Here is a 26,208-nt window from a genome sequence, read left to right on the forward strand (position 1 = left end):
AGTCTGAGCACAGACAGTGTAAGTCACACCTGTGACCTCAGCACTTAGGAAACTAGTGCAGGAGGATCATGAGTTTGATTCCAGCCTAGCCTACAGAGTGAGCACCTTTCCCAGAGAGAAAGAACAAAAGTTCAGTTGTGGTGATATTTTGTTTGTGCTCTAACAAATAAAGCTTGCCTGGAGATCAGAGTGTAGAGCTAGCCACTAGAGGCCAGGCAATGGTGGCACACACGTTTAATCCCAGCACTTTGAGAAGGAAACAGGAAGTGATATGGCTGGGCAGAGAGAGGAATATAAGGCAGGAGGAGACAGGAGCTCAACCCCTTTCAGGCTGAGGAGTTGGTGGGGTGGGATGTGACTGTGGCTTGCTTCTTCGTCTCTCTGATCTTTCAGCATTTACCCTGGTATCTGGCTCTGGGTTTTTATTATTAAGACCAGTTAGAATTTGCGCTACATTCAATGGCTGAGGGTATAACTCTGTCTACAGTGCTTGAAGATGCTGTTTTCCTGCAGTCATTCTCCACCTCTAGCTCTTTTGATCTTTCCTCCCCTCTGCCTTAGCTGGATCAGTGGGCAAAGGTGCCGCTACACAAGTCTGGTGTCCTGTGCTTAGTTCCCAGAATCCACCTGAAGGTAGAAGGAGAGAGCAAAGCTGCCCGTCCCTGGAACTCCACACAGTGCTGTCATGTATGTGCACACACTCTGATAATACAAAATAAAATAAAGACAAGGACTGAGCTCAGGGGAAGGAAGGTGATCAGCATCGGCTCAGGACGCCGAGACCAGGTTCTCAGGGCAAAGATTTACTTGTCCCAGAGGGACAGAGGGCAGGAATAAGAGACAAAGACAGGAGACCGAGGATGAGACAGGGAACAAGGGAGAGGGGGAAGGGTATTTGTCCCGGGGGGGGGGGGGCGGGGGGACAGGATGACAGAGGACTGCCTCTGGATAGAGAGGAGACAGATGTGGCCCACAGGAAAATGGCAGTTTATAGAGGTAAAATGGGAGACCCCATGTTAGGATGAGGTGTTTAATTTTAATTAGTCATGTTAATTAGGTGAGCCAAAGGGGGCTTTTGATTGCTGGACTTCAATTCTTTGATAGCTGGACCTTGGTAGTCAGCCTCAGGAGGAGGAATTGGCCAAATAAGGGAATAGAGCTTGGTGTCTGGCTTTAGGAATGTAAGGTAAGGGTTTTTAACTAGGCAGAGGGAATCAGAGAGAAAGGGCGTGTTTGTCAGGCCTGGGCTGGCTAGAGTTCTTTCAGGAAGAGCATTTAATTAGCATGCACATAACCCTGGGATGCAATTCCCCACACTAATAAATTTTTTTAATGGGCACTTCATTAATTTTATGCATATTCCGTGCCTACTCTGTGCTAGCCATTGAGATCAGAATATTAAGTAAAGTCATTCCCCACCACTGTGAAAAGGAGTAGTATATTTTAAATTATTTATTTAGAGAGTCTAGTGTAGCCCAGGCTAGCGATGACCTTGGTCTGTAGTCTAGGATGGCTTTGAACTCCTGATCCTCCTGCCTCCATATCTCAAGTGCTGGCATTAAAGATGTGTATGTGTCACTACACTGGGCTTATGTAGCTCTGGGCACAGAACACAGGGCATCGTGGGTACTAGGCAGGCAGACACTCCAGGCATTCTATCAACTAAACTACGTTCTCCTCACCCTCCCACCACCCATTTGTTGTTGTTTTTGTGAGACAGGGTTTCTCTGTGTAGTCCTGGCTGTCCTGGACCTTGCTCTGTTGACCAGAACTCAGAGATCCGCCTGCCTCTGCCTCCTGCGTGCCGGGATCAAAGGCGTGTGCACCACTACTGCCCAGCTTTTATTTCATTTTAAAACCAGGGTCTTATGCCACCCAGGCTGTGCTCAGACTCCCTAAGTAGGCAAAGTCAGCCTTGAACTCTGGCCCTCCTGCCTGCACAGCTCAAGTGCTGGGGTGACAGGCTTGTGTCACCAAGTCGGGCGCGTATTTCACCTTCAATGTTCTCCTGCCAAAATGGAAGGCACATTGCATCAGCTGCCCGGAGAGGAGCTCCTGCCAGTCAACCCCACTTTTAGATAGAGAAAGCTCCTAAAAATAGCCATCTGTGTTCCAGCTCAACAGGTGATTGGCTCAGAGAGGGGAGGAGATCCTCTAGGCTGGGTGAAGGAGAGAGAAAAGGACAGTGCCATTCCCAGCTTCTCCTCGGCAATGGCTCTGCCTCTTAAGGTCCTGAGTCGGGGCTTGGCCAGCGCAGCCAAAGGAGACCATGGAGGGGCGGGAGGTAAGTGGGGCTAGGCCTGACTCTGACTTAGTAGCCTAGCCCATCTGTTCTCTTGTCCTCCTGTTTCCCCCTTCCTCTCCCGGCTGCCCTCTCCTGATCCACCAGGCACTGATCTCTCAGGCCTCTAGGCCCAGGGACAACTTCTCTCTTACCCTCACCTCTGCTACCCCAGCCAACACCTGGCGTTTCCTGACCTTCGTGCTAGCACTGCCCAGCGTGGCCCTCTGCACCCTCAACTGCTGGATGCATGCTGGCCACCACCAGCGCCAAGAGTTCATCCCTTACCACCACCTCCGCATCCGCACCAAGGTATGCCAGAGGCTGAGGGAGGGCCGGCAGGGGAATCCAGGGGAGGGATTGGAGTGATCTGTCTGCTTTCTCTCCACAGCCCTTCTCCTGGGGGGATGGCAACCACACACTTTTCCACAATCCCCACGTCAATCCTTTGCCCACGGGCTATGAGCACCCTTGAAGTCCCAGCAGACACACTCGTTCACAGTCTCCAAATTGACCTTCTGCGTCCTGGCTATAAGAGCCCCTGAAGTCCAGTGGACAGTCCTAAGTGCAATAAAGGTGTGGAACTTCTGTGTCCTCTGGCTCTTTGGGAACGGCATGGCGGAGGGAGCTGGGTAGACTCCAGAAGGGCAGTTGGTATCTGGGCTCAAGCTCTTCCATACAAGGAAAATGTGGAATTTCCCCTGCATTTTCATTTTATTAAAAAAAATTTCATACAAGCAATACACTGTATGTTGAGCATATTCTCTTCACTCTGTGTTGTGTGGTAGTTCTTTCCATGTGAAAATGTATGCTGACCCTGTGCCTGCTCCTGGATCAGCACTGAAGTCTAATACATGGGCAAAAGCATAAAAATCTCCCAGCTCAGAAGTATGGCATCACATCTGGAAAATTCCCCAGGCTAGTCTTGAGCTGTGGAGAGCTTGTTCCCATGCCAGTAGATTCATAGGCAGAAACAAGACCAACTCCTCCTGGCAGAGATACATGGGAAAGCGGATTCCTAGGACTGAAGCAGGTGTGGAGTCTCAGAGCTGCAATCGGCCTCACCGGCTGTGGTAGGAGCCGCGGGCTGGCCATCCAGCATTTCTTTGTACTGACGTTTGAAGAAGCCAAGCTGTGAAATGCGGTCAGTCAGAAAACTGGGTAAGAGGGTGGGAGGAAAGTCGAGAAGAAGAAGCTGAAACTAAGAGAACTAAACTAACTTCCAGCTGTGTGCCGGAACGTGCACGTAAACAGCTGTCCTGGGGTGAGATAGATTGCGTGCCAAGCAGTTAGACACCAAGCCACAGGAGAAAAGCACAGATTAATCGTCAGGTAGATTCGCACACACACCCTGACCTTTCTGTTTCACTTCAGCCAATCTGTGATGTGAGTCTTATTGTTACTTCAAAAACAAGAAGCAAAAAAAGACCCCAAAAGGAGAAGCAACTTGCCTAAAATTAGAGTGTAGTGACAGAGATGGAGCATGTTCCCAAGCCCGCCCCACAACCATGATCCGAGTTTTCACTATCCTATCTTATGCGTGGCAGAGCCGGCGGTGAGCACTGGGAGTGTTAGGAAAGTGACGGAAAACAGCTCACCTTGTACAGTGCGGCCGTGATGAGGGCCAGCAGCAGCAGGCCTCCCACGGAGCTGCCCACTACGAGGGGGATGGGCTCATAGACGTCATATTCTTCTAGCATTGTCTCTACCTGATTTGAAAACCAAAGAGTGCGCGTCTCACACACACACTAACACACACACACACACACACACACTAACACACTCATACACACACACACACACACACACATATACACACACACACACCAGGCTCCCAGCCGTTAACATCTCCTCTTTTTTGCCAATGCCCTATGCCAAGCATTGAGCTACAGCAGCACTTGTGCACCGAGCGCCTGAGGACCTTCATTCATCCTCCCCCAGGCTGGCAAATCCCCAGCCATCACTGCAGACTGAGCACCAGGAGCCCTCTCACCAGCCTGGCCACCGCCCGCCTCACAGTCTCTACCTGGGCTCTCAGAAACGCCTCCTGTCCTGGCAGCTGGGAGTACACAGATGTGTTGAATGTGACCTCGGCCACACTCGTGACCACCACCTTTTTCTGCAATGTCTGCAAAAGAGAGGGTGGGGCAGAGCTGGAGTTTGGACCTGCGGGAGCTCAGGGTTCGAGAACGGCCCTGACCCAAGGGTGCTCCAGACCCATCAGGCACACACGGACCGGGGGAGGACCTCTGCTATTGGCCACACACCTGGCTGACCCAGCCGAAGCTGAGGTTGCCCTTCAGGATGAAGTCAAGCTCGTCCTGGATGCCCAAGGAGGGGATGTCACAGCGGATGTGCAGGCAGTCGGCAATGGAGCAGTTCTGGGGCCAGAGAGGAGTAAAGCTGAGGAGAGAAAGGAGGGGGGAAAGGCTCTCCAAGACGGGGTGGAGGATATAAAACTACAGGCTGACAACACGACCTTGATTCGTCAGTACATTCCTCTGTGTCCCCCAGTGCACAGGCTTTTCTCACCAGCACAGAATGCCTTTGAATCTGGGTCAGAAAATCGGAATGCTGAGGGGGTTCCCTCTGCGACGATGCACAGGAGACACCCTAGGAGTGGGGGGGGGGGACATTTTCCTGATAAGAGCGTGATGTTGTTATAGACAGGGATTCGAGAGAGAGAAAAACTTCAGGCTGGTACCTGTGCTGAGGTCCTCACAGTCACATCCCACACAGCCACACCATTCAGTAGGACGGGGACCCAGAAGTTAACGCTGATGGCCAGCTTCCGCTGACTCAAGTTAGTCACCTGCAGGAAACGGAGACCCGATGTCGACATGATCCCTAGGACACCCCATTTATCTGTTACCCATAGCTCTCCAGATTCCCCACCCTCAGCCGAGACAGACATGCATGTCCTTTAGCTTCTCACACGATATCGATGTTCTGCCTCTTTCCCTCTGTCCCCGTCGAAAGATGAAAAGTTGAAATGCTTCGTGGAATCTTCCTGCCTGGAGAAAATGGCGTGTTGATGAAAAACAGCTCTGGCATCATCTCTGTCTGAGCCATGGCTTGCTGCAGAGGACTGGGCCCAGCAGATGATGCAGGAAAATAACAGCGGTCTCCATACACATCTGCAGCCTCAGTGTTCATGCTACTCCTCTCCCTACAGTGTCCTTTGCCGGGTACCGTACTTACAGCTCTTTCCTTGGTGCCCCGGCTTCTTTATACCGCCATGGATTGTTTCACCTCTTTCTTTGGCATGAAATGTTCTTAGTCAAGTTCCAGGAAATTTCACCTAAAGACCCATATCTCTTGTAATGTTCAACATTTTCCAGTGGAGAGAAAGCACTGATCTATTTCCTCCAGCTGATAGAGTCTAGCAGATAGGGAGTAGCCCCAGGAACTCCTAGGAAATCTGACAGAATAAATTAGCCCATGGGGGTTCTAGGGAGTGGAGGTTAGATTACTTGGGACAAATGGAGTAAGAGCCTGATGGTGGTAATGAAAGCAGATATGGTCGTGCTGGGGCAAGTGAGCACATATGAAAGGGGGTGACCCAGGAGCTCAAGCCAGGAGGGGCCCCCTACGCTGACGGAGGTTTCTGTCTACTGGTTCCTTGTTTTTGCATTTGTGAGACAGGCCTCCAACTGTATCCCAGACCAGCCTTAGATTTGCAGCCATCTTCCTGCCCCTGCCTTCCCAATGCAAGGGTTACAGCTGGGAGCCAACACATCTGGCTTATCCATGACTTTCAGTTGGCATTTACTGTCACAAAAGAGAGGAGGGAGGGCCACAGGAGGAGTAGGAAGTGGGAGAGAGAGGAATGGAGGCTATGTAAATACGTTACTCATGCATGAAAGTATTGAAAATAAAAATTTAAATGAAAAAATAAAGAACACATTTACTTTTGAAAATGTGTTATGGTATACCAATGCTGATATAAATAAAAGCATCACACACAAAAGTTTTTTCCAGGGTATTTGGATTGTCCTGATGATTTCTTTAGTTAAGTTGTAATTCCCACCTTCCCAATGCTGGCTGTCTCAGAGCTCAATAGAATTAAGCAGGCTGGGCATAGTGGTGCCCATCTGTAATCCCAGAACTTGGGAGGCAGAGGCAGATGGACCTCTGTGAATCTGAGGCTAGCCTGATCTATATAGAGAGTTACAGAACAGCCAGGACCACATAATGAGAGCCTAATTTAAAAAGAAGAAGAAGAAGAAGAAGAAGAAGAAGAAGAAGGAGAAGGAGAAGGAGAAGGAGAAGGAGAAGGAGAAGGAGAAGGAGAAGGAGAAGGAGAAGGAAGGAGAAGGAGAAGGAGAAGGAGAAGGAGAAGGAGAAGGAGAAGGAGAAGGAGAAGGAGAAGGAGAAGGAGAAGGAGAAGGAGAAGAAGAAGAAGAAGAAGAAGAAGAAGAAGAAGAAGAAGAAGAAGAAGAAGAAGAAGAAGTATTGAAGGGCCAACATGCTTCACCACCCAGAAGCCAGATCATTACCCAGAACCTCTGCATACCCCATCAACAGTTTTCATGCTATCAACTTGACATTTAAGAGCACCTGGAATAGACTGAGGATGTGGCTTTGTGGCAGGACGCTTGCTTAGTATGCACTAGACCCCAGGTTCAAGCCTCAGAACAGAGGCACTGGGGACAGATTTCATGAGTCCCATGACAGACACACCACTTCCTACCCAACGATTTAACCTCACTAGATAGAGTCTTGCACTTTTTCTCCCTAATGAGGGCTGTAGCAGCACCTAGCACACGTGAGCTCTCCATAAACGCTGGGGGTTTTCTCTTAGTATGCTAGCTGGAATTCCTCTGTGCTTCCTAAACCTGTTCTCTCTGTGCATCCATTTTCTTACTTTAAAATCTCTAGTTCTAAATGACTTTTCTTTAAAAAAATTAATTTTACATTTATTTGTTTATCTGGGGGAGGGTGTGTGCCACCAAGCTCATTTAGCGGTCAAAGGAAACCCCCACAATAACCAGAAGTCTGTTCTCTACCTCTGCCATGTGGGTCTCAGGCATCAGGCTTGGCAGCTGGTGACTTTACCCACGGAGCCTTCTTCCTGGCCTTAAACCTCTCTTCAAACCTAAGTAAAACACTCAGCCTTCCTTCCTCAGTCTTGAGAGGTGTGTAGCACATGAGCATCGGCACAGAGCCCTTCTGGAAGAAGCCTCGGGGCTTCACCTCCTTGCTTTGGATCACATAAGCAACCCTGTTATGCAAGCTGGCCTTGTGTGAGTTATTCAGTGGGGCTTACCTGGTTGGTACAGGGGTGAAGCTATTTAACTTCTGGATTTTTTTAATTGGTAAAAATAGGGATAGCAATATGGTCGTCCAGATGATTAAATGGATATAATAATTAAAAAAAATCTATATAACTCTTCCAAAACCCCACAATAACCAAAAATGCTTGAAATATCCCCAGTATAGTTAACTATAAGCTGTGTTGTGTTTTCCTAGGGATAAAAGAGAAAACTCATGCATGTCGTCCATGGGTCATGTCATTGACAATGACACATTTGATCCTCACCCCCTCCGGTTCTCCTACATACTCAGCAGCCATGGCAGCAAACCCTGTCCATGGTGTTCTCACAGGCTTCCACACAGTTCTCTGCTGCCTGGAATGCAGCCCCTTGCTTGCTTCTAGCCTGCCCCTGCCCCTGCTCACCTACTCACCTTCAAAATGCATAGCAGCAGCTTCACACTCGACTCTCCCGCCAGCTCTACCTTCTCTGACCTTGTCTCGCCTCTGTGTGGTGACAGACCTATCCTATTAGGTCACGCTCCCAGCACACGATGCCCAGAAAAGTCTTAACCTCAATCTAGTAACATCACTTGGTGTGTTCATGTCTAGCAGCAAAGCTTCATGGGAAAGAGGACCGAACACTGGAGGAAGGAGAGGTCAACAATGGTGCTGAGGTGCGCAAGTCCCCTTAATGCCCTTTGTAAGGATCCTGCCTCAGTCCACTATCATAAAACAGGCTGATTCAGATGCCAATTACACCAAGAGCCAGCAGAGTAAGAAGTAGCTGGCTTGGAGGAAGGTCGAAGGGCCAAGGGAAGGGCTAAGGATGTAGTACCTCCGGATCACTGTATACACAGTGTACTTCACCGGGAGCTCCAGCTGGAAGGCAGTCCTGTTGGTTTCCCGCTTGTTATTCTCGCTGGAGAAAAAGAGTGGAAGACAACTGTGAAGGAATCTGGAAAAATAGTAGCCGGCTGGAGTATAAGACCGGAGGAGGCGTGGCACCAACACTCTCCTGGGCTCACCTGCTTGCATTGGCCCTCATAAGCAACCTATCTCCCAGGAAGGCCTTATAGGAGACATCAAATGTGATTATGAAGGTGCTCTGGGGGGAGAAGGAAAAAAAAGAGACAGAAATGGAGAAGGTCATGGAAAAGTAAGGGAAGGGAATGTGTTGGGACAATGAGGCCGGAGCTGAGGATCTAGGGGGGTGAGGGTGGGGATGGCACATAGCACTGACCTTCGCGCCTTCTCGGAAGATGGGGTGATTGATGCTACAGCTGCTGCTCCTCAGGCCCTCCTTGTCAGTGGCCTCAGCCTCACATGCCAAGCGGAGTGGGTGCTGGTGAGGTTGCTTATAGGAGAGCAGATGAGTTCAAGTTACCACATTGGTTACTTTTCTGTGGCTAGGATAAAACACCATGGCCAAGGCAACTTAAATATACAAGACTTTATTTGGCTTCCAGCTCCAGAGAGACAAGAGTCCATCACGTCAGGGAAGTAGGGCAGCAAACAGCAAGCTTGGCAGCCAGAGCAGAAAACTGAGAGCTCACATCCTCAACCACAGTATCAAGCAGGAAATGTAAGCTGCAAGTGGCCCGAAGCTTTTACTCTTGACCCCAGCCCAACAGTGATGTACTGCCTCCAGCAAGGCCCCAGTCCCCTAAACCTCCCAGACAGTGCCACCAACTGAGGACCACATGATAGAATTCTTAAGACTCTGGGGGATGTTTTTCATGCAGTGTCCACAGTTACCATCTCTGTATATATGGGACTAACTTATGGCTGGGGTAGCATCTCAGAGCCGGGAGAAAGCCAGACTTTTCAATAAATGGTACCAAGAGAATTCATCCCATATTGAAAAAGGAAAGTGCAGAGAGAAAAATGAAACTAGATCCCTACCTAATTTTATACATTAAAATACATTCTAGTTGTTTTAAAGACTTTTATGTACAAAAGTAAAACTATAAAGATTTTAAAAGGGAATATAGTTTATCATAACCTTGGGGTAGGGAACCTCACTCAAGCATGTTAGGCAAATTCTCTACCACTGAGCTACATCCCTTCCCTAGGAAATACTTGTTTTTTTTTTTTTAAATTAAATTAATGCTTTTATTCTCTCTCTCTCCCTCTCTCTCTCTCTCCCTCTCTCCCTCCCTCCCTCCCTCCTCTCTCTCTCTCTCTCTCTCTCTCTCTCTCTCTCTCTCTCTCTCTCTCTCTCTCTCTCTCTGTGTGTGTGTGTGTGTGTGTGTGTGTGTGTGTGTGTGTGTGTGTGTGAAGTCAGGGGACACTTTGCAGGATCCCGGTCTCTTCTTCCACTATGCCAGTCTTGGGGACTGAGCTCAGGTCATCTGTCTTGGTGGCAAGTGCCCTTAACCACCTTTTCTTGGCTGGGGGTGTGGTGTAGTTGTTTCATGCCTGATTCATGGAACCTCATAAATTGGCCATGAGGGCACATGCTTACACTTGAATTCAGAAGTTCAAGGCTAGCCTGTGACCATGACACTTTGTCATTACTGAGTTTGATTTCCATACAAGTCCTGATTGGGATAAGATCTTGCTGGAGTTGGCCGTGACAGGCGCCTCAGGGGTGGCAGAAAATGGGTAGACACCGAGTGGCTGTAGGTAGGCAGGGAAGCAGTGACCCTTGGTATACAAGTCTGAGAGACGGTATGGACTTGGGGAGAGGGACAAAGAGAAAAGCCCCCCCACCCCAAGGTCTATGGGTAGGTGGAAAGATACACACACTGGGATGTTAGGATGTGAGGAAGTATTTCTTAAACAAGGTTAATATACAAAAATACTGAGAGTAGAGGAAAAGATTGATAAACTCAATTGCAATTGAATTAAGACACCTTTTATAGTGTTAAAGGACACAAGGCAGAGACTGAAACGGAGTATGTAGAGAACTCCTGCAAATCACTCTTTGAGACTGGGTCTCCCTAGGTAGTCCTTAATGGCCTAGAATTCACTATGTCCACCAGGCTACCCTCAAACTCACAGAGATCCTCCCCGCTCTGCCCCCCAAGAGTTCTGGTATTAAAGGTGAATGCCACCACACTGAGGATTGTGTCCCTTTCTTTCTTTCTTTTGGTTTTGGTTTTTTGTTTGTTTGTTTGTTTTTTGGTTTTGTTTTGTTTTGTTTTGTTTTGTTTTGAGGCAGGGTTTCTCTGTGTAGCTTTGGCTATCCTGGAACTCACTCTGTAGATCAGCCTGGCCTCGAACTCACAGAGATCCACCTGTCTCTGACTCCTGAGTGCTGGGATTAAAGGTGTGTGCCACTGTGCTGGCCAATTATTAAAATCCAAGCAAGAACAGGAGAAAAAATGTAGACAGACACATCCCCCTACAAAAGACCCAAAGGACCACAAAATGTGTGTAAAGCTACACAACTTCTCTAGAATATTCCAAACAAAAACTACAAGGAAATGTGTGATCATGTTGACAGTTGAAAAGTCTGATAGCATCAAGAGCTAAAAGACAGGCACAGAAACTCTCACATGCTACCCATAGAAGTGTAAATAGACAAAAAATAATTCTGAAAACGGTCAGTTTATAGAATCCATGTGTGGTATAAATCTTCCGAAGTATTATGCATCATGCGCCAGGATACCAGCTCAAGAACAGTCATGGCTCAAATCAGGTAAGCAACCATCCCTAGTAGAACGGATACATTGTGGCACATTCGTACAGAGATCTCACATAGCAGTGGAACTGTTGTACTGTTATATTAGGGTTTGAATGTGAAGTGTTGTTCACAGGCTCATCTGTCCTCAGAATACAAACTGAGGAGGGAGTGTTGTAGAACTTTGGGGGAGGTACAGCCTAGCTGGGATGGTCCAGGCTACTCTGAATGGGTCTTGAGGTATACAGAAACCTGCTTGAGTTCCGTCTGTTCTTTGCTGCCAAGGCATAGTCAGCGTCTTTACACTACAGAGACCATGCTGCAGCCACTGTGCCTCCCATGACAGACCTCACCTTCTGCGATGGCTGTCATCTTGGTTGTCATCTTGTCATCAACTTGACTACATCTGGAATCAACTAAACCCCAAGCTGATGAACTCATTAATTTGGTCATTTGATGTGGGAAGACCCACCCTAAATCTGGGCCACACCTCTGGTGGCAGTCCACAGAAAAGGACATTAAAGAAGGAAATGTTGTCCTTTGTCTGCTCTCATTGTAGTGTGACAGGCCCTGGGTTCTTAGCATACCTGACACTGTGTTAGAGGCCACATTCTGATCTTAAAACCGAGCACAGAGGCTCCAACACTTGCGAAATGAGAACAAAGACCTAATCTGCGGTTTCAGGACCCAGACCAGTCCCTAAATGTACTGACCTTGCTTTAGGGCTCCTGTAGCTTTGCTTCTTGCTAACTGCTCCTGCTAAGTAAAGTGTGTCAACCAGGATGTGGTTTTTGTTCATAAAAAACAAAAACAGTAACACTCGGGGCTGCATGATTTGAGCAAGTTCCCTGTGCAGCCGCTAGCCAGCAATAGAGCTCAGCTTTAAGGGTCTCCGTGTGTTCTCTGGTAGAATTACGGCACATTAGCTGTCCTGTTGCTGTGGCCAGTATTAAATCCATCTTTTTCAGGATTTCAACACAGACTGAAGACAGGCGGCTTGCCGAGGGTCCCCCAGGACTCCAGCAGCAGACTGAGAGTACTGAGACGTCAGCTTCATGACTGACAGCTGCCATATCCTCTGCCTTCCTGTCCGGAGTCAGCCATTGCTGGACCGCCCTGACAACATCCTAGAAGCTAGCCTAATCCGTGCCCTTTTAATATATGTCCGTTATTCCAGGTCCATTCCTTTAAAAACCCTTACTAACACACCTTCTAAATTGTGCACCTCCCCTTTTAATATTTATTCGCACTAGCTCTGTCCCTTAGCGGACCTGACTAACACACTTTCTAAACTGTGAGCCAGATATGCCTGTCCTTGTTTAGGTTGTTTCTGGCAGATGTTCGGTCACAATGGTGTAGCTGCCACAAGCCACTGCAGCGGCATGGAGGGGTCTCACAGACAACACTGAAGGAAAGGGTCAAGACATAGAAGAGTACATATACCACGTTTCCATTCACATAAAGTTCAAGAACCAATGAAACTGAACAGTGTGATTTAGGGACACACTCATGGATGGCGAACCTACAAATACCTGGGAGTGATTCTCAGGAAGTTAAAAATCTGATTATCGTAGGAGAGAGAATGGGGTTATGATAGGGAGAGACACAGAGTGGGGGGAGGTGAGGATGCTAGTAGTTTTTTTTTTTTTTTTTACTTTTGACTAGGTATTGATTTTTATGGATATTTACTCAATATTATTTATTAATTGACACATAGGCTTAATATACTTTTATCTGTGTAGTTTTTGTGTGTGATGTTTAATCCCCATTGTGAGATATTAAGAACATAGAAATTTAACCAGACTGTGGCATTTAAGTGGGGCATTTGGGAAGTGATTACAGTTAGAAAAGGTCATCAATGTGGGACCTCATGATAGAAGAGGAGAGAACACCCACACACCCACACACACACACACACACATACATACATCTTTGCCATATTATTCCTTGAACTGCCTTGAGACTCGGCCAGCAAGGCCACCACCAGATGTATCTTTTAGGTTTACACTTCCAGAATCATGAGCCAAAATGATTATAATTTCTTTATAATTAATCCAGCCTGTAGTATTTTTGTATCAGGGACAGAAGAGGCCCTAGATGTCTAGTAGAGTCCAAGGGGCCTGCTTACCTGTATTTCCGTTACCCGTCGATAGGATAGCCCTTCTGGGTAGTAGAATTTGACTAAAGTTCCATAGCTGTCTTCACCCTCATTCCACACAGTTGCTGTTACGGTGAGCTCTGGGGAGCTTCCCACCACCAAGATCTGCAGGCTGAGGAGGGAAGGTCGGGCCTGAAGGAGGGACTCCATGGAGAGAAATCGAATGTGGATCAAGGGCAGAGGCAAGACAGTGGGAACTCATGAACTTTGAGCTGATAGTATTTCAACAGAATTCATTTTTTTAGAAAGACACTCAAGGGTGGCAGTCACAAGTGGTTCACCATATGGAAGGAGACAGCACTTACCCTGAGAAGTTAAAGCTGATGCCCAGGTCCCCTTCACACAGGAGTTCTTGCTTACAGTTCTTCTCAAATGGGAGCTGCCACAAAACGGTTTGCTCCTTTCTCATCCATGTTCAAATCAGTCTCTAACCCCCTCAATGGACTATTAGCAGACCTCTGTCCCCAGCACTCTAATAGACACTAGCAAGGAGTGGGCCTAGGGCTGAAGGTCGGAATGTGAAAGAAGGATAGCATAAGATCTTGGCTTCAGCACATCCAAGTCTAGTTGGGTCAAGTCTCATATGCAGCGCAGCAGCGATTCGGCAAACACTATTAAATGGTAGCAATAGGACAGGAGATTTCAACTGGTGGAAGTTTGGGGAATTGGATATGGCTGCAATGCTCAAGAAATGTGTGTCCAAGACAGTCCCCAATGCAGACATAGAGTGTTTCAGTTTCCAGGAACATCACTTTGAAATGGGATGGTCAGCCATTTGGGAGCCAGACTTAGGAGCCACAGGAAAAGTGGGAGCTGGGGCCGAGTGTGGTCAGAGGAGATGAGGCAGGCACTTTCTTCGCACAGAAAGAAGGAAATGTTTTTCAAATGAGAGTTACAGCAGACGAGAGAAGTGAGGCAGTGTGCAGAATGTGGTTAGGTCGGGGCATAGTAGGACTAGCTGGGCACATGCAAGGGTACCAGCTAGGCCAACCTAAGAAGCTGAGGGGAACATGTGGGATTTGTTGCCAGTGGTGGACAATTAGGATCTGCTGTGAGTTCTTAAGCACAGAGAGACACAATGAAGCCATCCTGTCCTTGGACTCCATTGGACAGATACTCACAGAAGCTGTCATGTGGTCTTGGGAGCCCACAGCCAGCACAGGACGAAGATTCCCGGATGAAGCAGAGTCTCCCACCAGAGAAAAGTTGAGGCGCAGGATGATAGGGCTCAGCACATCCTCCACACAGTCCTGAGAAAGAAGGAACTTTGGAGGGCCACCATCCTTCCTTCTTCCCATCACTGGGCTCTTCCTCTGCCTCCAGACAGTGCCACATCCAGGCTAAGCAGATCGTCCTCCCAGCCTTTCTCCTCTCTGGTCTCAATGTCCTCCTTCTGCCCACTTCACACAGTAGATAGCAAGGGACCTGGCAAGCTAGTCTTGGCTCTTTTCCCTTTCCCCCTCTTTTCCCCCAACCCCCAAATCCTCACTGGCAAAAGCAGCTTTATTGTTTCACAGTGAATGCCGAGCCCCAAAGTCTTTCTTCGAGCCAAAGTCCAGTTCTTGGTCTCATTGAAAACAGCACGAGAAATTAGACGGCCCGGGTCCAAGGCCAAATCATACCGGACGGAGCTTTGGACATCACCTGAAGTGAAAAGGAAAAACGCAAAAGCAAAGAAACGGAGAACGGCCTGCTTCCATTTAATTGTTTAAACCTGTTGAGTACTTTCCATGACTGCGCCAAGTTTGGGGAATTACACATGGAGACAATGATAGGTGGATGGACGGATAGATAGGTAGACAGATAGATAGTTAATTAATAGATAGATGACAGATAGATAGATAGATAGATAGATAGATAGATAGATAGATAGACAGACCACTCATGCATCTCATCTAGTAAAGGAGCTAAACACATGGACCATGAATGAAGCCCAGGGAAAAGAATGACTCCAAGTTTTGGTATTCCTAAGACTCTGGGGGAGATAGAGGTTGGTACATTTCCAAAAGTACATGGAGGAGGAGAGCTGCGATAAGGTGTGGTGGACGATTCCAGGAGGGACCAAAGCAGGATGGAATTATAGGAAAGGATTGGAGTCTCCACAATTGCAAGAGAAAGCGGTTTAAGGGTGTTAAGGGTTGGGGCAAGGAGCCTAGTTTCACATTTTGGGGATCAATCAAGTCTACTTTCTCATTGGACAGTGGGTGACAGGGTATAAGGACAGGTGTGAGGGCCACTGAGAGAGTCTCTGCTTCTGTATAGGTAACCAGAGATGTGGTAGCTCAAGCAGGGACAGAGGCTGAGGTAGGGAGGAGAGGAAACAGGCTGTGGGTCTTCCTGGACAGGAGGCCATAGGCCTGGGGGCATGAGGAAGGAGAAAGAAAGAACTCAGGCCTCTGAGGAAAGGTCGAGAGATCTGTGTTCCTGGGATTGCTCTGCCCTGTACATAGCCTTAAAGGCCTCTAATGGGACGATGTGGGACCCAATTTTAGGAAAATACTCACCTAACTGGTCAGGTGAGGCTTTGTCAATAGTGAGGCAGACAATGGCCTTCCCAGCTTCAAGGGCAGTGGGAATCCTTTTCCAGCACTGGTACACAGCTTTTGCCACCTCCACAGGGACAAATCTTATGGCAATCCCCACTTTCAGCAAAGGCAGACTCCTGGGGACATTAACAAGAGTTGAGGATGTGACGCTGACCTCTGGGAGAAGGACCAGCACAAGTGACTTGGACACAGTGGACAAGGGTGAGGTGTGGGTGAGTTCTCACCTAAGCAGCAGCACGTGCCCCAGGGCTCCCACAGCCAGGTCCACCAGGCCATCCTGCGTAAGGTCCTGACCCCCACTTAGTGACTGCCCAAAATATTGGAGCCTCAGGGAGAGTTGGGAACCAGCGACCCGCTGATCAAGAAGAAAAAAGAAAATAAAAACCAATAGATGACGGTACAGGGATTGTGAAAGGGGAAATGAAGGGTTAAGAGTTGAAAGCAAGGTATGGGGGTCTTAGAAGACTCTCACAAAGAGAAAAGGGGGCCCTCTTACAGCTCCAGCTTGCCCTGAGGATAAAGCAACAGTGAAATAAAAATACAGCCACAGGATTAAAGTGGACGTATTTGTTCATCATTTGAATGGTCATCCAGAAAATATGTGGTCTATGGAGTGCTTAATGCACTCACTGCATTATCTTTACAGGAAGGAGTCGGCTTGATCACTTCTGTTTCACAGGAAAAGACTAAAGCTCGCAGAATCTAAGTCAATCATTTAGACAAAGAACACAAAGCAAACGATGGCTGCTGTTGCCATGGATTTGACTCAAGAGTTTAATTTCCAAGCTTGGTCTCTTAGTCAGAAAGCTGTTCACAACAGAGTGGAGGCTGTATCCACGCAAGGATGCCAAGACAGGTGACAAGGCCTCACCTGGCTGGGCGAGGGGTTGATCTCCAGTTTCGAGGCTCCATGAAATAGGTACACAGCACCCCTGTTCTCTTCCTCTCCAGGTGCACCAATAGCCACATCTGTCACACTGTCCCCATTCACGTCCCCTAGCACTGTCAGGGCTGCCCCAAAGCGGCCCCAAGGATGGCCCTGCTCCCCATGGAGAGTGGCCTCACACTGCCACCTGATCCTCTGCAGAGCAAAGTCAGTGTCAGATCCAACCCGGGCGGCCCTCCACCCACACCCACACCACCGGCCGGGACCCTTCACCACTTACCCCACTGGGCATTGGGCACACAGATACCTGCCCCCCTCGGGTCTGCTCATAGTAATGGGGGGCTCCGATCAAGACCAGGTCAGTGCTGCCGTCTCTATCCATGTCCACAGAGCAGAGGGAGGCCCCAAAGTAGGAGCCGATCTGGTGGGCCGAGCCTGAAGTCATCTTACAGATGCCCCCTCTGGGCCAGGTCCTGCCCCTCTCCCAGCACCACAGCCTCCCGTGTGGGCCCCAGAGTCCCTTCACCCCCTCCTTCTCCACCCTGGCCACACTGCCCACTCTCACACTCCACTCTGGCTTCTTCCATACCCACCTGTGTCCCACTGACTTCAGACTTGGGCCTCCATCGCCTGGATTCCTGGGTAAAGATGACAACCTTCCCCGTGTGCTGGTGGCGAGGGGCCCCCAGGACCAGGCTGTGGACCCCCTTCCAAAAGGCCAGTGCGGTGGAGTAACCTGAGGGGCCCAGACCTCAGCACCAAGGTTTCTCCTGTCTTCAGGCAGCTCACCCCGCCCCTTCTCCTCCCACAACCTCCTCTTACCCAGGTAAGCGTCCCTCATGTCCACATTCTCCTGAGACATGTTGATGAAGGTGGGCTTCATATTCGGGGGGTATAAGAAGGCACCTCCAGACCAGCCGAAGCTTCCCACAGCTCCCAGAACTGGTCCATCCTGGGAGGAAAGGATCCCAGGGCTGAGCAGGCTGGGTCAGGATGCCAGCCTAATCCAAAGAAGCCTGCCTCCAGACATCGTTTTGATTTTTTTCCACCCGCTGTCTCTGAACATTAGCTCCTCAGTCTCTTGATACATTGTCAGCCTGTCACCTTTCTGCCTTTCTGCCTCCTAGGGGCTTGGCGTCTGTCCTGCCTCCTCCCACCCCTGCATCAGGCCTCCACAAACCCAGTAAGTAGGTAGATTATGCTAGGAGACCATCATCAGCCCCCTTGGAATCCCATCTGGATTGCATCTCAGTCGAACCTGGGCAGTTAATCTCTGTCCTGATCACCCCCTGTCCCTCTCTCAGCTCCTCTGTGACAGGGTCAATCTCATTGTCACATCCTCACGAGGTCTTTGTCAGCGCCCTCAGGTAGCAATGCTTCATGCTCCCCAGCATTCCTTATTCGTTCTCACACTTTCGAATTTAGGATTATGGAGAACTATAAAACTTAGGATTATGGAGAACTATAAAAACACCGAAGGAAGTGTTTAATGACCCTCCCAGCACCTTTGACGTAGTTCCAGGGACCAGTTCAAAACCAGCCTGCTTCCATTCCTGCCAACCTCTACTCAGCCTCAAGGAACTAGGAGAAAATCTCTCCGGACATCTGCTCTCAAACACGTCTTGTTGCACTGTTTTCTCTCTGGTCCGTGTGGTCTGGGCCCTCCTACCCCTCCAGCTGCACGCTGTCCCTAACTCACTCTGCGCCCATTGTGTACACCCCTCCTCCTCCTCCTCCTCCTCCTCCTCCTCCTCTTCCTCTCCCTCCTCCTCCTCTCCCTCCTCCTCCTCCTCTCCCTCCTCCTCCTCCTCCTCCTCCTCCTCCTCCTCCTCCTCCTCCTCCTCCTCCTCCTCCTCCTTCTCTTGTTTGTAGCACAACAGCTGTATTTCTTCCCTGGAACCATTCCAGTAACCTTTTCCTCTAACTGCAGCAACTGTTCCTCAGATTTTCTCAGGACCGGCCCTTTCTCATGACTCAGTGTCATCTGACCATCTTTCTTTTTCTATCCCGACACCCGGGAGAGTTGGAGGGTGCTTTGTGTGTGGTCTCTACCCACTAGAATCGTGCTCCAGGAAAGTTCAGGCTTTGGCTGTCTCCTGCTGCTGTGGGATGTTCTGTATGGCAAATGTGTTGCTCTGATTGGTTAGTAAATAAAACACTGATTGGCCAGTAGTCAGGCAGGAGGAAGTATAGGCGGGACAAGGAGGAGAAGAATTCTGGGAAGTGGAAGGCTGAGTCAGGGAGACACTGCCAGCCACCACCAGGACAAGGAGCATGTGAAGATGCTGGTAAGCCACGAGCCACATGGCAAGGTATAGATTTATAGAAATGGATTAATTTAAGATATAAGAATAGTTAGCAAGAAGCCTGGTACGGCCATACAGTTTGTAAGCAATATAAGTCTCTGTGTTTACTCGGTTTGGTCTGAGCTGCTGTGGGACTGGTGGGTGACAAAGATTTGTCCTGACTGTGGGCCAGGCAGGGAAACTCAAGCTACATCCTGCCCTTTTTGGTCCCTAGCACCTTAAGAACCACGGATGACATTCTTCACTCAGTCAGAGGACTTAAGGACAAATCTGCTCCTAGTCCCTTCTGGGTCCCATCCCGCCCACAGAAGGCCCAGAGTTGACGTCTGTTCGTCAATTGCACACTCTACCCACCATCGTGAGAGCCGAACTGAAACCTTCTTGTGACATCTCGTGCTGAAAGGAACTGCTTGTCGTTGATTGAGTTCCTGAGGGGAGACATGTCACTTAGATTCTCCAAAGCTGGGAGAGCATGAGGACTCAGGACAGGAATGGGGGCTGGGGCCTGAGTTCTATGGGGCATTTTGGGGTGACTTGTGAATAAGGATGAGCATCAAAACAACATGGGCAATTGGTAGCCATCCCTTCAGCTCCAAGGCTGGAGCTTGTTCCCACTTACCCTCAATGGCAAAGATTTTCTCCTGAAGCTGCTTCTGGATGCTACCCAGGGCTATGAAGTTGCCCACTTTGAAAACGTGGTCCTGTGGGGGAGCTGAGCCAATGGTGTTCAGCTCCTGCAGGGCAGTGGGTTCCTGGAAGGCATCTCCCACCTGCAGCAGAGTGGCATCTGAGCGGTAGAAGTCTACTGGACCTTCACTGGGTGTAGAGAGGGCTGGGTATGTGGGGGCAAGAGGAAAGAGACTGTACCCCAATAGCATAGCGAGTGATGTTAGCTTTCTCTGCCTGGGGGATGACGTCACTGTACTTCAGAGGGTCTCTGTATTTCTGCCCATCAGTGATGACAATTAGGATCTTCTTGGCATTTTTGCGGGCCCCATTCTTGCTATGAAATAGCTCTTTCCTGTCAGAGAATAAAGGGAAATGACTATCGAGATTTAATTGACTCTGGAAAGACAGTTTACAAAGGCCGAAGCTCATCTGGATACACTAGAAAGACTGTGCTGGGCATGCTATAAAATTATCCAGAGTTGGCAATAGTGATGCAGGTCCACCACCATCTCAACCTTTGGAGGCTGAGGCAGGAGGAGCATGGTTTTCAGCCTGGCTGGGCTACACAGTAAGATCTTGGACACACACACCCTCACCCTGACTCTCACACCTATTCCCTTACCTCTTACCCACTCCACTAACACCTGTCCCCCTTTTTGGGGGGGGGAAGAAGGGAGGAAACAACCAAGGGCTCCCTTTTAGAGTGCTGTACTAGAAACAAAAAAATAGTAAAGGTATTCATATTAGATGTTTGCTGATATTCGTCTCTCTGCCACTGAACTTCATCCCTAGGAGGCAGTATGGGTTGGGGCACCTTTGGAATCAGCCATCCTTTGTATGTGCTCTCTAACCTCTCCGAGCCTCTGATTCTCCCCAAGGAAAAGGATAGTAATTGTACCGTAACCATGCTCTAAAGATGCCTCCAAATGGGTCTCCCGCATACAACCTGGTCTGCCCTGTGACTCGCTTTCATCCGGATCAATGCAGTGCCTTATTTTTGCATTATCGGGCAAGGACTCTCAACCCAGATCTAGATTCGTGGCTATCCTTTTCAGCCACAGTAAGAGAAGTCTGGCTAGTTCGTTAGAGGTACCAGGAGCAGCCCCTGGAGAGAGATACAAGCCCAACCATCCCATCTGAGCCCATCCCCTCCAGCCAGCCCTTCACGAGCACCAGGTAGATGAAGGAGCTCTCTGGGTTCTGGCTGTATGAAAGAACATCTGCAGAAACAGCTGGACCCACCATCCTCACCTGGATTAGGAAAAAAAGAATATGTGTTGCTGAAGCCACCAGATTTGGTGACTGGCACACACGGTGCCTGATTATGGGGTTGTGAACCACTGTCACTCTGCTTCAAGTGCTTTCTCTTCCAAGGCCCTACCAGTGGGGAAGCACTGAGTGCCTAAGGAAGGACTCCAGGATGTGTGCTACTGCGTGGCTTTGAACCCTTTGGGTTTTCCACCTTGTGTTCAAGGTTCGAGAGTCACCACAAAGTAGAGTGAGTGCATTTAGCCAGAGAATCTCCTGTTTGGGATGACCCTATCACATTTCAGCACAGTACCCAAGGGTGTGCAGGAAGCCAAGGATCCCAGGCACTCAGCCTCACTCCCTCACGGGAGAGCCACACCCTCTGCCAGACCCACCACCTTAAGTGAGTTTTGTAGTGACCACCTGGCTCTAGTGCTGGCCAGACGTCTAGAAGAAAGGGCTTGTTGAGGTCCCTAGAACCAGGCAAAGGGGAAGTAGCTGCAGAGGACTCTAGTCTCGCACATGGGAACTAGGTGCTGGGACACATTCTGCCTACAACCTGTCCTCTCCCCAACAGTTCTCCAGAGCCTCCCACGGCCTCCAGAGAAGAGCTGAGAAGTAGGCTGACTCGGCATTAAGCAGTGGCGTGAGTACTGCATCTGAGGCGGCAGCAGCAGGCTGGAGGGACTCACACCACTTCCTGGATGCCTGTGGCTGTGAACGTCAGGCCCTGCAGCTGGACGATGGGATCCACCAGGCTCTGGGGGTTAGGGGTGCTCCAGAATTTGGTGAAGGTGAAATGGGTCTTTAGGATGTTTGAGTACTGCATCAGCGAGAACTGCAAAAGCCAAGGGAGCCCCAGGTTCAGGACTCTCCACAGTCCCTTCCCTCCTCCACCCTCCCATTTCCCCTCCCTTCTCCTTTTCCCTCACCCCTTCTCTGTAGTGTGTGTGTGTGTGTGTGTGTGTGTGTGTGTGTGTGTGTGTGCGCGCGCGCGCGTGCGTGCAGGTATACACATGCCACGATGTGCATGTAGAAGTCAGAGAACAATGCCCGGCGGCGGTGGTGGTGCACTCCCTTAATCCCAGCACTCGGGAGGCAGAGCCAAGCGAATCTCTGTGAGTTTGAGGCCAGCCTGGGCTACAGAGAGAGATCTAGGACAGGCACCAAAACTACACAGAGAAACCCTGTCTCCAAAAAACAAAAAACAAACAAACAAAAAAGAAGTCAGAGAACAACTTTAGGCGTTGGTTCTCTCCTTCCGCTGCAGGTTCCAGGGACAGACCTCAGGTCCTCCCTCAGGCTGGTGGGGCAGGCGCTTTTACCCACTGAGCCATCTCTCCAGTGGTCCTGCTGTTATTGTCAATCAGTCTTTTCTTTTGGAATAATTTTGGATTTACAATTCATTTCCCATATACCTTAAGATAAAGATATTGGCCAGCCAGTGGTGGTGCACACCTTTAATCCCAGCACTCAGGAGACAGAGGCAGGCGAGTCTCTGTGAGTTCGAGGCCAGTCTGGCTTACAGAGTGAGTTTCAGGACAGCCAGCACTACACAGAGAAACCCTGTCTTGAAAAAAACAAAACCAGAAAAACAGAAAAGATAATGATATTGTGGATTATACAGAAAATACAATAAAGAAACCACTCACTTGCCTGAGTTACCAACAGTGAGGTTTCACAGCTAAATTGTCTTAAAATCTTTTGCTGTTGTTGTATGTTTATTTTTTTGATTGGTTGGGTTTTTTTTGTCTGGGAAGGGTCATGTTTTATGGTCCAGCTGAACCTGAGTTCACATGACCCTGCTGCCTCAGTCTCCCAGGTGCTAGGATATCCAGCATGCACTATCATCCTCTGCTCCTTCAGTGTTTTTCAACAGCATGGAACATGTGGATATATATAAAATGCCATAGGAGAACTTCCGGGTTAGGACTTAAATGAGCCCTGAACTAGTACCTTGCCCTTGGCTCATAGCCCTGCCATGAGCTCTTCCAGTGGACTCTCTCTCCCACCAGCTGTGTGAGGCTGCCCTCCTACATCTGTGTCGCCCTTCCACAGGCCACCATATCCGGTACTCACCGAGGTGCTGGTGCTTGCGAACTGGCCCATCAAAGCTTTGACAAAGGCCTTCATCTGGCTAAAATCACTTTGATCGATGCTGCCAGAGCCATCAATCAGGAAAGCAATGTCCATGTCTTGTGCTGGACACTCTGCAGTGAGGGGGAGAGGAATCAGATGCCTGCATGGGCCGCAACCATCTCCTGGGGCCTAGAATTCTGTCTTACTCAACAGAGCCAGGAGTGCAGTCTTGGGTTTCCCAGGCAGGGTGGGCCCTTGCCTCTTCTTCTGACAGGCAGCAGAAGCCCTAGTACTGTCCTCACTCACCTCCAAAGAGGCCGGGAAAGTGGGGAGTGAGAAGTAAAGGCCAGGGACCAAGCAGACTCTGTGGTAATTCAGTCAACTCCTCCTTAAACACATACCCTCGGGCATTATAAAGCACAGGAGGTAATTTAGCAAGGTGGTTCCAGGTTACATTCTGGCACCAAAGAGCCTGTCCTTGAAGCCCAGATCTGCCACTTCCAAGCTGACGAATTTAGGCAAGTTGTTTAATATCTTTGCACGTCGGCTTCCCTATCTCTAAGATGGGGATAACAGTAGTGCCTACCACATCAGATTATGGCAACAACAAACACATTTAAATTCATACAGGGCATGGCCCTGTGTGAGGATGCTCGTCACCGTTATCACATGTGCCAGGGATTCTCTAGGCTAGCAGGACACACCTGCGGTGAACAATGGGTGTGCCCCCCAGGTCCACCCCCTTGCAGTGGGAAGGCACTCACTATTAGCTACACGGAGCTGGCCGGCAATAGCTCTCAGCGTCTCGAGAATCCCTCTGGACCGAAGGTGTGTTACCTAAGGTTACACCTACAGATGGGGCCAACTAGTGCCCAAGCTCCCGGGTCAGGGAAGCATCTATAAAGAACCGCCTCGCCGTTTACCTTGCTGTTGTGTGACAGACTTCCTGGTAACACACAGAATCACCCCAGAAAGTGAGCCCCAAACAGACCAAAGTAACAACTGCATCAAAGTCCAACTCAGGGTTACTAGCAGGAGTATGGTGAGGGGTGACTCAAAGGCCACTGTATCCCCAACAGAGGTGACTGACGGCACATAAAAACTGCCATCCTGGAGCTCTCTGCACAACTTGGAGGCAGCTCAATCGAGTCAATGCTCCTCTTCCCAGGAACTCAGTGTCCCTCCCCAGCAATTTTCTACGTTTTCACAGCCCTAGGGAGGGTTCCTGGGGAATCTTGGAAGTTTCTGCTCTCTCACGGTGACATTTGGTCACTTCCGCAGCCACAGGAGCCTCACTCTTCCCTGGAGAGGCTGTTTCCATAGGAAGGGAAGGGCTGGTTAACCAGCACCCGCCTTCTGCCCAGATCACCTTCCTCTTGCTCACCAGCAATGCTCTCAAGAACATTCTCGAGCCTCAGAATCTGTTCCTGGGGAAATCTGGCTGCACAGCCCTAACTTTCAAAAAGATGCTTATCGCTGGCCTCCTGGAGGCCACACTGTAAGAGGAAAACATACCGCATGCGCATAAATAAACAGGGACTTTAAGATTGTCCCCATATTCACACTGGAGTCGTGGGCTCTGTGCAGGACCCTGCCTGTTGTTCCCTCCACCAGCACCTACACCCTGTGTTAGCCACAGGGTGGTGAGCGAGCTGACCAGCACAGCCCTGAGGTGTCGCACGGAGGTATTAGAGCCTTTCCTCCCACACACCATTAAAGTAGAAAGACTTTTTCCTCTCTCCACTCTCCTCCCCCACTTCATCTGCTCCACCCACCAGGACTTCAGGGTGCCTGTTGGGAACTGTGAGGTCTGTTTTAAGACCAGTATATGAGTGCTTGTTCAATGGGTCCCAGATGAGGCAAGTCCCAGGCGGTCAGTCTCAGTAAGCAAGGTCCAGTGGACTTCAGTACAGCACAGAATACTGGGGGGATAGCACGGCCTGCACGCTCTCTTCTCTCTCATAATACTGATGGTTCTCTTGGCGGTTTTTAGTGGTGCCACTTTGCCAGTCATGCGTGGGACAGATGTGATCATTCCTGGAAACCCCATTTTTTTTTCTTAAATATTTTCCCCTAAAATTCTTTGGGGACTGATGCTTCTCAGGTTTCTTGTCTGGGGACGTCAGCTGTCACTCCAGACACTGGGAGCTGTTCTGATTCAGTGCTGACAGGACCGGAGGCAGATCACCCCTATTTCTGTAAATATGCTTTGTTAAGTTTTGAATGATATTCTTGTTCTTGAGAATGTGTGCCTATGTGTATCACCTTTTAGCTTTGTCAAGACAGGATGTACCTGGCTCGATATTTGGCCAAACTAGCAAAATGATAAGCATTGTTTTTGTTTTAAGAGATGTTTTGATGTAAAAGTTTGGAAAAAAAAGTGTTTGACCTATTTGTTTTTGCTAGGGAAAAACATGTGTGTTAGCGTGGGAAAACATGCTTGTTTTTGAAGTATAAATAAAGATGGTTGGAGCTATTCTGGGCCGGCTGCTCGTGTGAAACTCATCTGGTGGTCGGAGAGGTGCTGGGGAGAAGTAGAGGATCACCACTTCCCCTTACTTCTGCAGTGACCACAGTCCAGCCTTCCACACAGAAGCCTCAGGAATCCTGTCTGCAGACCTAGATATGTCTGCCACAAGTGATGACAGTGACCCCAGCCAACCGTCACAGAGTGGCAGACAGACCCTGTATTCATCATCTATGTACTTATTAATCAATTTTATTGTTGCAATAACTTAACGCAGTAGGCACGACGGCCATCCTCATGACCCTGCACACACCGGAGTAGTCGCCACCCTGGACTTTTGTCTGTGTTTTCAGCCTTGTAACAAAACAACCATCCTCGTTTTTTATCAGGCCAGGTAGGTCTATGTCAAGTTCTGTCAACTGTCTCCTGTTTCTTTCCCTTTATAGTGTATCCACCAGGCTTCCAACAGCAAGTTCCTGAATAGAGCTGAGTATCTCACAGCAAGCAATAAACCAAGCGGACAAAGGTTGGCTGAGCTGTGGCCTCTTTTTATCAGTGGGGCCTCTCTGATCACGGTTTTTTTTCGCCAGCTAAATAGAAATAATCCTGCCCACAACCCAGAGGCCTTATAGAGCGCCGGTCCTACATGGCAGACAGTTCTCTTCACCTCTGCCAAACCGGCTCTC

General features: G+C 49.2%; 2 protein-coding genes across 2 annotated transcripts in view; one reads left to right on the forward strand and one right to left on the reverse strand.

Annotated features, from left to right (window-relative positions):
- The first annotated feature begins 2,130 nt into the window (after window positions 1–2,130).
- On the forward strand, window positions 2,131–2,756 carry LOC131899319 (cytochrome c oxidase subunit 6A2, mitochondrial). Its single transcript, XM_059250747.1, has 3 exons — window positions 2,131–2,284; window positions 2,457–2,593; window positions 2,673–2,756. Exons 1-3 carry the CDS (start codon window positions 2,212–2,214, stop codon window positions 2,754–2,756), a joined length of 294 nt encoding a protein of 97 aa, XP_059106730.1. The 5' UTR covers window positions 2,131–2,211.
- A 543-nt stretch (window positions 2,757–3,299) lies between these two features.
- The window catches only part of Itgad (integrin subunit alpha D), a 28,566-nt gene continuing 5,657 nt past the window's right edge, over window positions 3,300–26,208 (reverse strand). Inside the window, exons 6-30 of the mRNA XM_059266128.1 lie at window positions 23,056–23,186; window positions 21,669–21,814; window positions 19,927–20,080; window positions 19,679–19,829; window positions 19,414–19,487; window positions 17,576–17,705; window positions 17,347–17,489; window positions 17,034–17,174; window positions 16,739–16,948; window positions 16,092–16,222; window positions 15,826–15,983; window positions 14,811–14,965; window positions 14,443–14,571; window positions 13,627–13,700; window positions 13,292–13,433; window positions 8,779–8,892; window positions 8,564–8,643; window positions 8,374–8,457; window positions 5,217–5,295; window positions 4,986–5,093; window positions 4,814–4,894; window positions 4,549–4,662; window positions 4,308–4,409; window positions 3,880–3,990; window positions 3,300–3,413 (exon numbers count right to left, since the gene is read on the reverse strand). Of these exons, the coding sequence (XP_059122111.1) occupies window positions 3,300–3,413; window positions 3,880–3,990; window positions 4,308–4,409; window positions 4,549–4,662; window positions 4,814–4,894; window positions 4,986–5,093; window positions 5,217–5,295; window positions 8,374–8,457; window positions 8,564–8,643; window positions 8,779–8,892; window positions 13,292–13,433; window positions 13,627–13,700; window positions 14,443–14,571; window positions 14,811–14,965; window positions 15,826–15,983; window positions 16,092–16,222; window positions 16,739–16,948; window positions 17,034–17,174; window positions 17,347–17,489; window positions 17,576–17,705; window positions 19,414–19,487; window positions 19,679–19,829; window positions 19,927–20,080; window positions 21,669–21,814; window positions 23,056–23,186 (3,056 nt within the window). The remainder of the gene's footprint in view (window positions 3,414–3,879; window positions 3,991–4,307; window positions 4,410–4,548; window positions 4,663–4,813; window positions 4,895–4,985; window positions 5,094–5,216; window positions 5,296–8,373; window positions 8,458–8,563; window positions 8,644–8,778; window positions 8,893–13,291; window positions 13,434–13,626; window positions 13,701–14,442; window positions 14,572–14,810; window positions 14,966–15,825; window positions 15,984–16,091; window positions 16,223–16,738; window positions 16,949–17,033; window positions 17,175–17,346; window positions 17,490–17,575; window positions 17,706–19,413; window positions 19,488–19,678; window positions 19,830–19,926; window positions 20,081–21,668; window positions 21,815–23,055; window positions 23,187–26,208) is intronic.

This window comes from Peromyscus eremicus, chromosome 1 (assembly GCF_949786415.1).
Source record: "Peromyscus eremicus chromosome 1, PerEre_H2_v1, whole genome shotgun sequence".
In the NCBI taxonomy this organism is placed as follows: Eukaryota; Metazoa; Chordata; class Mammalia; order Rodentia; family Cricetidae; genus Peromyscus; species Peromyscus eremicus.

Excerpts from the sequence above, each read along its gene's own strand:
- LOC131899319 (XM_059250747.1), top strand. The coding sequence starts at position 2,212 with ATGGCTCTGCCTCTTAAGGTCCTGAGTCGGGGCTTGGCCAGCGCAGCC. Across the intron at positions 2,285-2,456 it reads AGACCATGGAGGGGCGGGAG|CCAACACCTGGCGTTTCCTG; the intron begins GTAAGTGGGGCT and ends CTGCTACCCCAG. Across the intron at positions 2,594-2,672 it reads ACCTCCGCATCCGCACCAAG|CCCTTCTCCTGGGGGGATGG; the intron begins GTATGCCAGAGG and ends TTCTCTCCACAG.